The 15,639-nt window shown below is 35.3% G+C and overlaps 3 protein-coding genes across 3 annotated transcripts; 2 read left to right on the plus strand and 1 right to left on the minus strand.

Moving 5' to 3' along the window:
- Positions 1–158: 158 nt before the first annotated feature.
- On the minus strand, positions 159–2,213 carry LOC123204656 (guanine nucleotide-binding protein subunit beta-like protein). The gene is made up of 2 exons (XM_044621434.1): positions 1,247–2,213; positions 159–511 (listed from the first exon to the last, which is right to left on the minus strand). The coding sequence occupies exons 1-2, from the start codon at positions 2,126–2,128 to the stop codon at positions 410–412; spliced, it is 984 nt and encodes a 327-aa protein (XP_044477369.1). The 5' UTR covers positions 2,129–2,213; the 3' UTR covers positions 159–409.
- Positions 2,214–4,479: 2,266 nt separating this feature from the next.
- LOC123203978 (E3 ubiquitin-protein ligase ORTHRUS 2-like) lies at positions 4,480–9,502 on the plus strand. The gene is made up of 9 exons (XM_044620482.1): positions 4,480–5,065; positions 5,652–6,184; positions 6,477–6,602; positions 6,973–7,072; positions 7,161–7,222; positions 7,302–7,404; positions 7,693–7,837; positions 8,012–8,226; positions 8,437–9,502. Exons 1-9 carry the CDS (start codon positions 4,592–4,594, stop codon positions 9,133–9,135), a joined length of 2,457 nt encoding a protein of 818 aa, XP_044476417.1. The 5' UTR covers positions 4,480–4,591; the 3' UTR covers positions 9,136–9,502.
- Positions 9,503–10,551: 1,049 nt separating this feature from the next.
- Positions 10,552–15,458, plus strand: LOC123204524 (peroxisome biogenesis protein 3-1-like). The gene is made up of 7 exons (XM_044621233.1): positions 10,552–10,886; positions 11,159–11,308; positions 11,424–11,623; positions 11,762–11,892; positions 13,058–13,185; positions 13,722–13,949; positions 14,990–15,458. The coding sequence occupies exons 1-7, from the start codon at positions 10,873–10,875 to the stop codon at positions 15,237–15,239; spliced, it is 1,101 nt and encodes a 366-aa protein (XP_044477168.1). The 5' UTR covers positions 10,552–10,872; the 3' UTR covers positions 15,240–15,458.
- The last annotated feature ends 181 nt before the right edge of the window (positions 15,459–15,639 follow it).

The following is a 15,639-nucleotide window of genomic DNA, read 5'->3' on the forward strand; positions in this document are numbered from 1 at the left end:
CCTAATTTACCAGGCGGGATTGATGCTACCATGAAGTCATTAATGATTTTTTTTTTAATCTTAAATCACAATCACATAGGGGCATAACCAATCAAACCAACAAATTTTGAGCAATGTGACAGTCAATTTTTCCTCTTTATTTGACATCACAAAAAATGTAAGATATAAAAAGATTATATCATATATCCATAACTGAGTTTTGGTTGAAACTATAATTTGATAGTTGAGAAAATAAATGTAATATCTGGATAATAACCAAACCAAACCGAAACAGGATAGGCCTCAAAGCCTACAACATCCAAATAAAATGAAAAGCCAAAATATCCTTCCAACATTTTGAGCAAAATCTAAATTAGGTGCTCGAAACTGCCTACAGAGTAGCGCAACTAGACCATTCCCAGTCTTCTTACTAGAAACGCCCAATTCCCCACACTCTGATAACACCGTCGGTATATCCACTAAACAAGGTGCTTCCATCTGCACTCCAGTTCAAGCTTGTGCAGTAGATGTTCTGCATAATATATCACAAATCAACCACTGTTATCACCTCATACAGGAAAACCAAACTATAACAACACAATAATAATTAACACAGATGCCCTAGATAAAACATTGCACAAAAGCAAAAAAATACTATCAATCATTGACTTCAAAACAACGAACAACTAGAAAAATCAATAGAGTTGCTTTCCATCACAAAATAATAAGACTCCCATTTGACAACTAAATGATCACAAACGAATCAACTCAAATAGAAACTAAACCACTCAGCCAACTCAGTGTTCAGTTTGATTCAAGCCAAATTCAAGATAAAAGCTTCAGCTTGGCTAGAGCTTAACTCAAATTCCACTCTAACAACACCATCCATCTCACTGACAACCATCATACATGAGCCAGATCAAACAAGCTGAATCTCAAATTGGCCATTATGAATTCGAGTCAAGCTCGGCTAGGCTCAAATCCAGCCAGGCCATAAGTATATCACAATTCATGGTTCGGGTCCAATATCATTTACAACATTATTCACACTCACCATCATACCAGTCACAAATCGCTATCATTTCTAAACAGACACACAACTAAACCCAAATAAAGTAGATTCATGCATACAGAAAAAACAAACGATTAGACACCAAGAAAGAATAGGTGCGAAAAGATAAATTAACGAATTCCCATTACAGTAAAATATACAAATGAATATTAATGATCAATAAATAAAGCAAATCTCGATTCAAGTAATATATACCTTCTTTTTAATGGTGGTGGTGGCAGTTGTGCCCTCACTTTTCTCAGCCTCGGTCTTCAAATCAACCTTAAGATCCTCCACAATGCTCTTACTCTCAAGATCCCAGATCTTAATACTCTGCTCAGTTGCAGCACACAACCAGTACCTGTTTGGACTGAAACACAAAGCGTGAATCACAGCCCCCGCATCCAATGAGTACAATCTCTTTCCCTCTGCCAAATCCCACAATAATATCACTCCATCTTTCCCCCCACTAGCGCACAAAGAACCATCAGGTGACACAGCTACTGTATTCACATACCCGGTGTGCCCTGACAGGGTAGACCTCAGCTTGCAGTTGCTCAAGTTCCATACCTTCACAGTCCTGTCCCACGACGCTGAAACGATCGTCGGCTGGACAGTATTAGGACTGAATCTAACACATGAAACCCACTCTGTGTGAGCGTCGCCGTCTTGAATGGTGTACTTGCATTCGCCAAGAGTGTTCCACAGCTTGATCGTGCGGTCACGTGAAGCCGAAACGATCTGACGATTGTCAATAGAGAACGCGACGGAAAGAACATCCTTGGTGTGGCCAACGAAACGGCGGGCGGAGACACCGGTAGCAAGGTCCCACAGACGGAGCTCGCCGTCCCAGGAGCCGGAGAGAGCGAACTGTCCGTCGGATGAAAGAACAACGTCCTGAACGAAGTGTGAATGTCCAGTCAAACGACGACGTGGTACACCGTATGTTTTCTCCTCCTTAGTGAGGTGCCACAGTATGATGGACTTGTCACGTGAGGCGGTGACAATCATGTCGGAATTGTCGATGGGGATGGCGATGGCGGTGACCATATCGGTATGGGCACGCATAGTCCCACGAAGAACAAGGCCTTCAGCCATTATGGGTTTGTTCTTTGATTGTCTGAAGTCTCGCTAGGATTATTAGGGTTTGTAGAAGTTGAAGAGGCGAGCGGAGAGGAAAAAGGAGAAATGGTAATATTTATAGAGTGAGAGAGAAGGAGATTAGGGTTTTGAGGTCACCGGGAAAGTCGGTTGCATGTAAGTGTTTAGTGGGTATCAAGGTTTGGGATGGTTACCGGGTATAGCCGGTGACATGGGATAGAATTTGATTGTGGGTCATCTAAGCCTACAATCTAATCTAATCTAATTAAGATATGCATAGAATTGTATGGCTATTTTTACTGAGACTGTTTGGATTTTTTTAAAATTAATAATACCATAGGGATGTAAAGAGAAATTGTTAAGATTTGTGGAGTTATTTTGATAGTTTTAAGATATAATATTTTATTAATTTATTAATATTTAAAAAAGTGTATCTTAAGATATTTTACTAGTCTTATCATTTTTAAATTTTATAATTTATCCTTGATTTATATTATAAATTATTTTAAATTAAGAGTGGATTGTCCAATTATATTATACGTTAATCGTTTAATTATTGAATTTTTATAATTGATGGACCAACATTACAAATGATTCCTTTTTGGTTCAGTTTTTTTGGCTTTTGTAATAAATCGTTTGGAAATCATTGATAGATGTCACTAGTATAAATATAACATTTTGATACATATGCGAAGAGGTGAACTATAAAAAAGCATAGCTCGAAATAAATATAGACATTGTAAAAAGTTTTTTTTTTATATTTTTGTAATTTATTTTTTTCAATTTTAAACGTAATAACTTTTTATTCAAGTGGAAAATAGTTATTCTCCTATAAACATGATGTCATTGAGAAATCTAATTTGTACTGACTATTTTTTTTGATGATGTTGTTGATTTTGATTCAAAAAATGAAATGATATTTGAAGGTGCTTAGCTTTATGAGATGAAAGAGTGTTATGTAAATCACAAAACATAAACAACTTTCAAATCCAAGGAGATGAAACCATGGTCCTAAGAAATGTGTAAGGAACAATGATACATTGTTTGTTTATGTTACAAGTGTTCATATGTAAGAAATGTGATATTAACCTAATAATAAAATATTGTTAATGTATATAATAATGATATGGTTTTCACACTTCAAACGGTTATGAGTAAAAGTTGATATTTTGTCGATAGAATTAAATGACTTACAAGAAGATTTGAAATCCCTATTACAAGTAATATATGTATACTTTACAAGAGACAATTTTGTAACAGTGAAATACATGCTTTGCAAGTAATTAAAAGTGATTTAGTTGATTCATTATTTGTACTTGGCCAAAAGACTTATTCCCACCCAAGATTTAGTAAAAGCCTAAACTTTCATTCTCTACCTTTTAAAAATTTAAATATCTACTTATAAACAAATTTATATTTAAAATTATAGTTAGAGTTAGGGGTAAAACTGTTATTTTTAAAAAATTAAATAATTTGTTGTATTAAAAATAAATTTAAAGAATTTGAAACTAAATACTTTATTATAAATATTCATCAATACCAAAATTCTTCAAATTTATAGAAAAATATTTTTATAGTTTGAGATAGATTTTCGATACTTATATACTTTAAGAGAAAAGTATTAAAAATTATAAAATGAATACATTAAAATAATAAAAAAATAAAAGAGAAATAATAAAAAATTAATATTAGTGGGTAACCCATTTTCGTAAAATCAAGTATGAATTTTAGAAATTATTATTTATACAAATCGATCTATTTTTCACCCACACTTGTTTACCCATACCTGTTTTAATCAGACCCACTCAACTTTTGTCAAGTATAAAATGTGATTCTTAGGTAGAAAATTAGAGTTCAAGTCTTTTCAATGACATATCAAACTAGTTTAGTGGTTATAAAATTAATCACTATATTTAAAATTTAATTTTGTTATATAATTGATTCAATTATAAAAAGATAGTCAGATTCAAATCGAGAAGCAGGCGGATATAAAGATCAAGTTTTTTTAGATTAATTGTATTTTTGTTGATAAAATTAGATGAAATTTAAAGTAAAAATTTTGTTAAAAAATTTGGGATAAAATGGATTTCCTGTTAAATGCTCTAATTATTGTACAATATTTACGTTAACACGACATATCATCATTAATACTTATTTAGATGAATCAATTGAATTTACTAAGTCACCATCTATTAATGTTTCCATAATGAGGAAAATGAACCAATGTCACTCGTAAATAACATCTACGACTGAGGATATTTGTGTCATTTCGAAAATTACAGCTTTTTTACCTCCCGTTTAAAATTCAAAATTCATTTACAAAAACCCTTTGAAATTCAAAATTCATTTTACAAAAAACCCGCCCGCCTCTCTCTTTCCCTTTAAAATCCCAAAGCGAGCGTCTTTTCAATCACTTTCGATTATCCTGTGCACATCGACTTATCCTGTGCATCTAACTCTATGGCGCGCGATATCCAGCTTCCGTGCGATGGAGACGGCCAGTGCATGCGTTGCAAAATCAATCCGGCGGCCGAAGAGACTCTTACGTGCTGCTTGTGCGCCACTCCTTGGCACGTCACGTGCTTGATCAAACCTCCGGAGACTCTCGCCTCTACCATTTCGTGGCATTGTCCGGATTGTTCTGGAGATGAGGAGGTGGCTGTACCTTTGGGCGCGGCGGATGCCGGAGAAGGCGGAGAGATAGTGGCGGCGATACGAGCCATTGAAGCGGACGAGACGTTGACGGAGAAGGAGAAGGCAAGGAAGAGGCAGGAGTTGATGAGTGGGAGATTTGAGAGAATGGAGGGAGATGATGAGGAGAAAAAGAAGAAAGGAAAGGAGAAGGAGAGTGATAGAGGAAAAGATGTCATGGACTTGCTCGATGGAAGCTTGAACTGTTCGTTTTGTATGCAGTTGCCCGAGAGACCTGTTACGGTGCAGTTTTGATTGTTAAAATTAGGGTTTTTTTTGTCTTTTAAATTTTGTTGGTGCTTGTTTTAGAAAAAGTACCTTTTAGAATTGGGAGTACTGTTTGGGGAAAAAAAGGCAGTATAAGCGTAATTTTCTGGAAAGTGATTTCTAAAATTAGTTTTCAAATAATGGGCTTTTAGGAAGATACCAGAATGTTTGTCTTAAATGGCTCGTTTTTATGGGGAAATGTTTTAGAATTGATTAATTATTTTTTGCAATTAATCTTTGATTTGTTAGCTTTTGTAATTGCTCGAGTTTGAGTATTTAGATTTGGGTACTGGTAACATGTCAATTGGGGAAGTGATCATTCTGTTAATTTGGGTATTCATCTAGAATCACTGTCTTTATCCCGTATTTTAGCAAATTAGTTTTGGGGACTCAGCTTTGTTTTGTATCTTTTAGAAGGAACTTATAATTTCATATTTGAAATGGTGAACATTAAGATTAGTTCTTGTCTCAATGCTTCTATCATCTATCTTTGAAAAGCTGGAGATAACTAAATGTTAGCACTAATATTGGAATTTGATTGGAATGTTGCTTGTTGTTTCAGACACCGTGTGGCCACAATTTCTGCCTTAAATGCTTCCAGAAATGGATTGGGCAAGGGAAGCGTACATGTGCTAAATGCCGCAATACAATTCCCCCCAAAATGGCAAGTCAACCTCGTATTAACTCTACCCTTGTAGCTGCCATTCGTATGGCAAAGCTGTCAAAATCAAACCAAGCTTGTGGACCACTGAAGGTTTATCATTTTGTGCACAACCAAGATCGGCCTGACAAAGCATATACTACTGAGCGTGCGCAGAGAGCTGGGAAGTCCAATGCTGCAAGTGGAAAGATATTTGTCACTGTACCACCTGATCATTTTGGACCTATCCCTGCTGAGAATGATCCAGGGAGAAATCAGGGTGTGCTTGTTGGGGAATGCTGGGAAGATAGATTGGAGTGCAGGCAGTGGGGTGCTCATCTTCCTCATGTTGCTGGTATAGCTGGACAGTCAACCTATGGTGCTCAGTCAGTGGCTCTCTCTGGAGGTTATGAGGATGATGAAGATCATGGAGAGTGGTTTCTCTATACAGGAAGGTTTGTCTGTGAATGACTTTTTTGACTACTTTTAGTTTTCTCAGGGTTGGCCTTCCATTCAATTTTATTTTTTCATTTTCCCTACAAGTCTTTAGATTTACAAATTATTTCCTCCTTCATAACAACTATCCCTTTTTCATATTTATCTAGTTTTACCTGTGCTATTTTTGATGCTGCATGAAACTTATGATTCCTTCCAACTAGTTAATATATAATTTTAGTTGAAAGTAATGATTGATTTATCCTATTTATAGTTTAGCTTGTTTGAAATTTGCATGGATGTGGTTGGCAGTGGAGGTAGAGATCTCAGTGGTAACAAACGTACAAACAAGGAGCAGTCCTTTGATCAGACATTTGATAAAATGAATGAGGCTCTCCGAGTTAGTTGCATGAAGGGCTACCCTGTTCGGGTTGTAAGGTATGTATCAATGTAACTGTCTTATGGTTGCTTTTTTCTTTTGTTTCTTTTATGAAAAATGTTTGACTATCCACCCATTATTGCTAGAGTAAATTTTAATTCATTTTTATTTGCAAAGATTAATTTCTATCTAGTTTAGCATGGAAGCTGATTTGTGTCAAAACATCCTAGGCAACTTTGACATACTAGTTTTGGACTCTAAATTATTTATATGTATTTTCTTTTATAGGCTGATTCAATTTGAGTTGTTGCTAACTTATCACGTTGTGCTATATGATTTATTTGTCATAGTTTATGAACTTCAGATTAAATATGCCTCTCCGGAGATTCTGACCCTTCATAACACAATTTCCTTTCAATTGATGACTAGATCTCACAAAGAGAAGCGTTCTTCTTATGCCCCTGAGAAAGGTGTGCGCTACGATGGAGTCTATAGAATTGAAAAATGCTGGCGAAAAGTTGGAATTCAAGTAAATATATTCCATTTGCTATTATCATAATTGCCATGAAGATTGTTTCAGTTGAATGTATATACTGATGGGTATTCTTTTTGCATAGGGTTTCAAGGTGTGCCGTTATTTATTTGTTAGGTGTGACAATGAGCCAGCTCCATGGACGAGGTTAGTCCTATACATCCATATAATTGATTTCCCTCACTTTATGCTGTCTTTGTTGATATTTCTTTAACTTCTATTACAGTGATGAATTTGGGGACAGACCAAGACCTTTGCCTGTTGTTCAAGAACTTAAGAAGGCTACTGACATAACAGAGAGGAAGGAAAGTCCATCCTGGGACTTTGATGTGAGTTGATTCAGTTTCTTTGCTTACTATAATTATTTTATGTTTTGTTTATTTTGTTCTTTTGAAATTTTTTTGGTCACTCTATCATCGTTATGGCAATGAAATCTTCAAGTTATTACTGACATGTAATAAACAATTTCATGGAACATTATAGAATGGATGCTTCATTGGAACTTACACCCATTTCCCAGTGGATCAATCTGTGATATTCACTGAAACATTCTTGGTGTGACCATCAGTAATTCTCCCCCAGACACAAGTAATTATGCTATCTTTCTCCATTTGCAGGAAGAAGATTCTAGCTGGAAATGGAAAAAACCTCCACCTCCCAGCAAAAAACCAGTGGGTACAGGAAATCCTGAGGACAGAAAGAGGATAAGGAAAGCTATAAGGCAAGCACAGAATTTAAGTGTAAGGGAGAAGCTACTGAAAGGTGTGTATCTGTCCCTTTACTAAGTTATTCAATGAGCTTGATGTGTTTAGCATCTAAAGCAACTTATATTAAGGTCAAATTTTACTATTGTTGATCTTGTTGGTGGATTGCAATATATATTCATATAAATTTAAAAATGTAAACTTGCTCACTTTGTAAAGTTTTTGTATGCAGAGTTCAGCTGCCTTATCTGTCGGCAAGTGATGACTCTTCCAATTACCACACCATGTGCTCATAACTTTTGCAAGTCATGTTTGGAGGGTGCATTTGCTGGTAAGACTTTCATCAGGGACAGAAGCAGAGGTGGACGGACACTTCGATCACAAAAGAATGTCATGCAGTGTCCTTCATGCCCAACTGACATATCTGAATTTCTTCAAAATCCTCAGGTCAGTGGTCACATCTTTGCTCTGAATTGTTCTCTCTGGGTTAAATATAAACACGGTGAAGTTAGATAAACTTGAAACACTAAAATCTTGTGGCATTAAAATGCTTATCAGAGAATGTTGAGCTGATGAACTAATTTCTTCTATGTATTCCAAGCACAAATCTCTTTCTATGATTGGAAATATAGCTTCTTATGGAATTCAATGTGACAGGTTAACCGTGAATTAATGGATGTGATTGAATCACTGAAACGTAAGACCGAGGAAAGTGGGGATCCTGCTGCTGAGTTGAGTGAAGAAGACACTGATGAAATGGAGGAAAAACCTGATCCAACATCTGCAACCAATGACACTGCTGCAGAAATGTCTGAGAAAAATGACATGAAAGAGGATTTGCAAAGCCCTCCTGCCAATGCCAAACCCAAACAAGGTGGCAAGCGGATGAAAGTTGACAAGGATGGAGAGAAAAAGAGGATCTTAACTGAGAATCCTGATGTTCCAGATGCAGACACTGAAATTGAACAAATTCAGTCTGGTGTTCCTGAAAATGGAAAGGACTTGTCTAACGATAATGATAGCTTAGTGAAACAGAGTTCTGGTGTACGGTCTCCTGCCAATGTCAAACCCAAGCGGACTAGCAAGTGGATGAAAGTTGACAAGGATGGAGATCCAACATGTGCAACTAATGACACTGCAGCACAAATGTCTGGGAAAAATGACATGAGAGAGGATTTGCAAAACCCTACTGCCAATGGCAAACCCAAAAGGTCTAGCAAGCGGATGAAAGTTGACAGGGATAGTGAGGAAAACAAGACTTCGACTGATAGTCCTGATGATCCAGATGCAGACACTGAAGGAGACTCACCATCAAGTACCCTCCATCTGCAGTCATCAGAGGGTGATATTGAATAGCTTGCGCCTTCTGGTTGGATACCATCAGATATGCAACTTCATTTTGGCAGTGAAGTTACTGCAATTTAAAGATATATCAGTTAGATATTTTTTATCTTGTTTTGAGTGTAGGGCTAGGGAAATTAGGGATTGACAACAGCATGATTAGTGTATAATTGCTGATTTTTGGGGAGATAAACTGTGAATACTCAGTTTCTTCTCCTACTCGATCCTAAACCAGTTAAGTTTGATCTATTTGATATGTAGCCCATTGAAAGTAATGTTAATGTAATTTCATCATTTGAACTTGGAAAAGTTAACTGCACTTTTCTATCATACACATTTTTTAATATACAATTAGGTATATATATGGAGTGTTATTATATTATTGAGTTTTATTTTATTTTTAATTTAAAATTATCTATCCATTATATAAGTTAACGCCAACATTTTAAGTAGCAAGTGGTGATATATTGAAGATATATATTGACATGACATGCACCATCTTGATTGTTTACAATTCATTACTAGAAGAATGCACGTCAAATTGCGTTGCCAACAGATAGATTTTTCAATGCCCTTTTGCTTAAAAAAACAAATAAACTTTTCTCTTGTACGTATAAACAGTGTACTCATTACTCGTTTCATCTTCCAATTTCAATTTATTATTTAGTTTTTGAACATTATTTTTCTAAATTTGGGGCCCATTTACTGATTTAAAAATGAAAATAGGTCAATGGTAACTCTTAATGATAATAAAACTAGAATGAGCAGCTTCGAAAATATAATTTGAGTGAAAAAAATAGAGATATTCAAGTAACAAATAAGATGTGAGTTCTAAATTTGTTGAAGAAATATATCTAAAATTATTCTTTGTAGTTCTTGATTAGACACAAAAAAGATAGCTTAACACAAGTAAAACAGTTTCTTGTTTAAAAAAAAAAAAACTAGACTGAGGAGGACCCAAGGTTTTCTCTTAGCATGGCCAATTGAGACTTGATTAGATCAAAAATGTATTTCTTAATTAGATTTGAAAGTGGTTAGTTTAGACTCGATTAAATCAAAAAAATAGTTTTTGATTAGATAGAAAGCTATAGTCTGAGCTCAGGTAAGAGAAAGTTTACCATTACAAAAAATAAAATTTGACTAAAAAGATTTAAAGTTTTATCTTATTTAATATAATTAGTTCGATTAAATCAAAAAAAATATTTTAAACTAGAATTAAACAGGTAGTCTAACTCAACTCAGTAAGTTATTTAAAAAGTAAAAAAAAAAAAAAAAAAAGAGGAGGATGGAATATTTTGGGAACTACAAGGGTAAAAAATTAACTTTCAGAAAGTTCGGGGAGAACAAAGGAAGACTTTCGGGATTAAAAAATCTTTCTTCAAACTATTGGGGAGGTTTCAACGATTTGTTAATTGCAAATACGCATCGGATCTTAGTCGCTGTTGTTGAACTGTACAAATAAGTTGAAACTGAGTGAAGAGGGACTACATCACTCAGACAAAAGTCTCTAAGTTAGCAGCTTTGGCTGCTTAATTATCTAAGCAGTCAACTCTACTTCCATTTCAATCTCCGTCTTCTATATAAACCCACTTATTCTCTTCTCAAGATTCAGTTTTTTCCCCTATTTTGTCTTCTTAACCTTCTGTAAATTTTATCTCCTTTCCCGTATTTGTACTTTCTTATTGCACTGTCCAATGGATTCGTATCAAGCAACGACCAAGTGATGGATTTTTGGGTTACATAGTGTTCAAAATGCTTTCTTTAAGGTTAGTTTTGTACCCAGTTCTCTTTTTCACTTGGATTTTGTGTTTGATTGCTGTTTTATCTATTTAGTTGTCTGTTTCTTCATGTGGGTATTTTGTTCTTCGTAGTTTTGTGTATTGTTTTGGTGTTATTGTTGTGCTTTAATTTCTTGTTTCTTGTTCTGGGTACTCTTTGAAGATTTTTGGTTTTGTGCTTTATTTTGATTTGTTACTTTATTTGTTTACCCTATAATGCTTAGTTGTTCTTGCTTATATGTACACTTTTGGCAATACAGGGATTTTTGGAGAAGGCATAGGAGGAAGTTTTTTGTTGCAACAGGTGTTTTAGGATGTGGGTATATTCTGTATAAGCTATATGATTCTCAGCGTAGGCTTGCTGAGCTGGAGAGACAACAGCGTGAGCATGATGAAGTCATTAAGGCCCAGTTAAGAAGATAAAATTCTCTTATTTTTGTTTTCTTTCGGTCATGAACTTTTTATCTGTGAACAATGTACTATTCTGGTTCTTATGCTTCGTGATTTATGGTTGTTGTATGATAGAATGGAAGCCCACTTTGAAAAGGTTCAAAGAATAGCTGATGCGACAACATTACCCCATGCAATTCACTATTTAAGCAATCGGCTAGAGGAAGAGCTGGCCCTTTCTCAGCTTACTGATAAGTTAATGAGAGGAAAGGAGCAGCCCAGTTCCTTGTCACCTTCAGAGAAACTTGAGCTATGGGACAGACTGAAAATTTTAAGTATGCAGCTGTTTTGTTTTGTTTCCATTAGGGTGCTTGTGTCTGCATATTCTATGAGTTCCCTTTGATGTTCTTAAATTATAGTAATTTTACCTTGATGGTGGCTTGTGTTTCTCACTGCTAATGAGATTTCTGCAGGTTTCACAAAAATGATGGTGTCACTATGGTCAGTGACAATGTTGAGCTTATATATTAGAGTTCAGGTTGATATTCTTGGGAGACATTTATATATTGATACTGCTCGTGGCCTTGGAAGCTCTCAATTACCTGTAAGGTTTTATTTCAGTTCTATCCCTTCACATGGTATAACTTCCATGATACTTTTCAATATAATGAGTGTAGTGCTTGTTTCTCATTTGCATGCTGATGAATAGTTCAGATTTAATCAAGCTTTGATTTGATTACCTGTGCAACTACCAACCCCCCACCCTTCTTTCAAGCACATGAGAAGGTGGACTTTTGAGATTTCCTCAAGCTGTTGTTTCCTTTACATCGTTTCTTTTGAAACTCAATGGCCTTCCTTCCACAAAAGCTTCCTTCTACCCTGATTGCACTGTTTGCTCAAACATTTTAAGTATACTTCCTTCTTCTTGAACTTAGAATACTACATGTTATTTATGGCTTGGCGTCAATGGGTTCAAAGTCAGTTTACTACTAATGGTGGTATCAAAGACATGGTGGTGAAGTTTCATTCATGGTGAAAATAATTAGTGATAGAGTGAAAAGATGGATTCCAAGGATTTATAAAGGAGAGGTAGGTTAAAGAAGGAAGATAGGCACCTGGGTTTCTACTTGGAGTGAGAAGTACTGGTATCATTCCGCAGAATTTTTTCACTTATCAAACTTTTGAGAAGTTTCAACTTTAGTCAGAATCTTCTCCATAGCTCTATATTTTTTTCTTCTTCTTTTTTTGTTTTTCAGTTCTATATTTCTTCTTCTTCTCCATACCTCTCTGTAGGAATTATAGAATTATATAACTTATTTTAAAAATGTTGGAGGTTACCAGTGGGAAAGTATGAGGTTATTGATAAGAAGGCATCCTACCTTTGAATAGTAACTCCTAGCAAATGTTGCTTCACTTCCAGGTGAATTCTAAATGACATTGTCATTCACGTGGAAAACAATTTAAGTAGGCAAGCCCAATGCCATGTCTTCTTGGCCCCTATTAGAGATAAGAGCTTAAGCCTTTTTTTCATTTTCCAGTTCCCCTTAGATTATATTCTGATAATTAATACCTATCCACAATTTAATTTGCTTAGCAAGAAGAACTGTTTAAAATCGGACACTTATAATATGTTATTGTTAATAATTACATGAACTTTTGGCGCCTGGTTAGACAGTGGGAATTACTGGTTTATGTTTGCATACTTTAAATACACCTTTTATTAATATAAATTGTACCTTACTAAAGTAGCCCTTTTAATCCTTTTGCAGGATGATTATGATTTCATCGACAGGGATGACCAACAAAATTTTCTAGCAAGTGCCGATTTTCTTGCTAATTTTGGTTTGCAGGCATTGATTTCTAATATTCAGGCAGCAGCAACCAAAGTTATGAAAGGGTAAGGTCTCGCCATCTATGGTTAATCGTGTTATGTTATTTTACTCAGAGGAGAGCTAGCTATTTATTCACTTAATCTTTTGGCCTAAATAAGGTTTTGATATATGTTGTTTTGACTTTTGAGTGAAGGAATATGTTTGAATATAAGAGTAATATGCTTGCATATTGCCCCAATAAGCTTAAAAAACCTCGCAAACTATCTTAGGAACAAGGGATTTTAGACACTTTGTTATGTTATATCTTGAATTTTGGATTCCACAATGTTATTAGCACTCTTGATACTGAAACCTGGTCTAACTTTTTGCTCCTTTATCACTTTTATCAATTGCATGGGCATCAGGAATCAAAGTTCAGAACTCATATTGTTACTGCTGTAGACAAAGTAGACCTTTAAGCAAACTTCGATATTTTATGTCATAATCCTGAAGACTAAATGTGTATCAAACTTCTGGTCTTGCGTGAATCTATTCAGAATAGTTTTTGCATCTATTTTAATATTCAAATTGAGGCTGAATTGTGGCAACTTCTTATGTGCAGAAAGCAGTTGAAAGATTTCTTTGATACTGGAGTGCTTCATGAAACTTTGATGCAAATACTTGAGATGTTCATGAGCATGGGAAGTCCTCACCAGTGGGTGGATTTCTTGATGCCTGCAGATGCCAGGTTCTACAAACTAGCTGCAGCCTCCTGCCATGAAAACCCAAATCTTCCTGATGTTACCAAATTTGATCAGCTTATGAATGAGACTCGAGCAGTCTTATTGAGGTATGTTCATCATACTGGCCTTGGAAAATCTAGGTATTATGTTTACAATTGAGAAATGACAAATTCTATTGTAGACTTTGACCTAAGATTTAATGGCCAGTTTGTGCAACTCCACTAATTGATGTTGTGTAATGCACTGGTTGAAAGTGTTTCAAATCCATGAACCATGCACAAGCCACCTATGTTACTTCCCTGCTTTTTTCAGAAGCTACACTTGCAATTTCTAGTTTTGAATATATTCTGTGGTGAGACAGTGAATTGCATGGCTCGATTGCCTATTAAATGATGGACCTGTCCAAGCTTCTTGTTGCTATGGTTGATGCAATTATTTGCTCATGCCAAGAATAATGTTTTGGGACTAGCTCTAAGCAATGTTTTTAAACCCAGACTAGACGTTAAATTGGTCAAAGGGTCTGTCCATAGGCCAACTGGTGATGTCAACATGACGTTAGTATATGACATATTTAGAACTTTAAAACGAGTTTTAGTCATCTAATGTAAATATGACATGATAGTCTAACTGATTTAACTTGACAGTTGAATTGTGGTTTAAAACTGTTCACCTAGTCCAACCATGAGTCAATCCAGTTTAATGCCTAAAATGGGTTTTAGCCATGACCTGTATCAAATTTGACACTCATTCCTAGTCAGATTAGCCAGTTTGGTCTGAGTTTGAAAACATTGGTTCTAAGCACTAAATTGCAAACCTTAAGCCCTTCAATATATGTGTAGTCAATTCCAGATGAAAGCATACATACAGTTTATAGCTATTTTCCATGTGCTTTACCTTGGAAGTTCTAATTTTTTCTTTCCTTTGTGTACTGAATCAGAAGGTTGTTTGTTGTCCGATGACAGAGACATGACATGTGCATTAGCTTATGTTTATTTGTTGTCTATTTGTTGTCATGATAAGCGCTAAACAAATAAATTTGAAAGTAACCTTTTGATATTACCTCTGTAAATTACTTTCAGAATGATCTGTTAAAATCTGTTTGCTCTTTCATATATGTAAAGACATCTATCTTTTCTCTCTTTTGCAGTGCTGAATATTCTAGTGTTGTTGATATATCATTCAAAGCAGCGGTTAATGCCCTGGTGGATGAAATGACCATTCAGTCTGGAGGCAGTCTTATGACAGGGATGCCATTGGCCAAACTCATACCTCGAGTCATACAAATGAGATCATCACTGCTGGATGAACCAAGCAAAAACAGGTTTATCCAAGTCATCAGAAGCATACCAGAAGTTCAACTCTTCTTCACACTGCTGTATGCAAACATGTCAACCTAATTGATTAGTGAGCTTGCACTATTTTTGTGGACATTTTGCTTTCCATACAAGGGAGACATGATCCCAAGATTTCAATGGGGAAGGAATAAAAAAAGAAGGAAGATTTCTACATTAATTAGTAATTCTTTTCTCATGACAGTATTTTGATTATTACTTTGTAGTGTTAAATCGACCCATTATACGCTGTGGAAATAATGATTATATAGATTTTTATGTTGAGGGCATTGTTTTAAGATTTTGATTGGATCTGATCGAGTGGAAACAAGCGTTAAATCTGGTCTGCGTCATAGTTAAAGTCTATTATAATCATTAGATTGAATTGATTCAAGATTAACTTAGCTCATTTGATCGGAAACACTCTAGTTAACTGTAAAAATTTCATTTACAGAGTAGAATTCAT

Source organism: Mangifera indica, chromosome 20 (genome assembly GCF_011075055.1).
Source record: "Mangifera indica cultivar Alphonso chromosome 20, CATAS_Mindica_2.1, whole genome shotgun sequence".
Taxonomy (NCBI): domain Eukaryota; kingdom Viridiplantae; phylum Streptophyta; class Magnoliopsida; order Sapindales; family Anacardiaceae; genus Mangifera; species Mangifera indica.

Bases quoted from the DNA above. Each gene is read 5' to 3' on its own strand.
- LOC123204656 (XM_044621434.1), bottom strand. From the start codon at position 2,128: ATGGCTGAAGGCCTTGTTCTTCGTGGGACTATGCGTGCCCATACCGAT. The intron at 512-1,246 runs GTATATATTACT...TATATTATGCAG, and splicing joins CCACCACCATTAAAAAGAAG to AACATCTACTGCACAAGCTT.
- LOC123203978 (XM_044620482.1), top strand. From the start codon at position 4,592: ATGGCGCGCGATATCCAGCTTCCGTGCGATGGAGACGGCCAGTGCATG. The intron at 6,185-6,476 runs GTTTGTCTGTGA...TGTGGTTGGCAG, and splicing joins TGGTTTCTCTATACAGGAAG to TGGAGGTAGAGATCTCAGTG. The intron at 7,223-7,301 runs GTTAGTCCTATA...CTTCTATTACAG, and splicing joins GAGCCAGCTCCATGGACGAG to TGATGAATTTGGGGACAGAC.
- LOC123204524 (XM_044621233.1), top strand. The intron at 11,624-11,761 runs GTATGCAGCTGT...AGATTTCTGCAG, and splicing joins GGACAGACTGAAAATTTTAA to GTTTCACAAAAATGATGGTG. The intron at 13,186-13,721 runs GTAAGGTCTCGC...TCTTATGTGCAG, and splicing joins GCAACCAAAGTTATGAAAGG to AAAGCAGTTGAAAGATTTCT.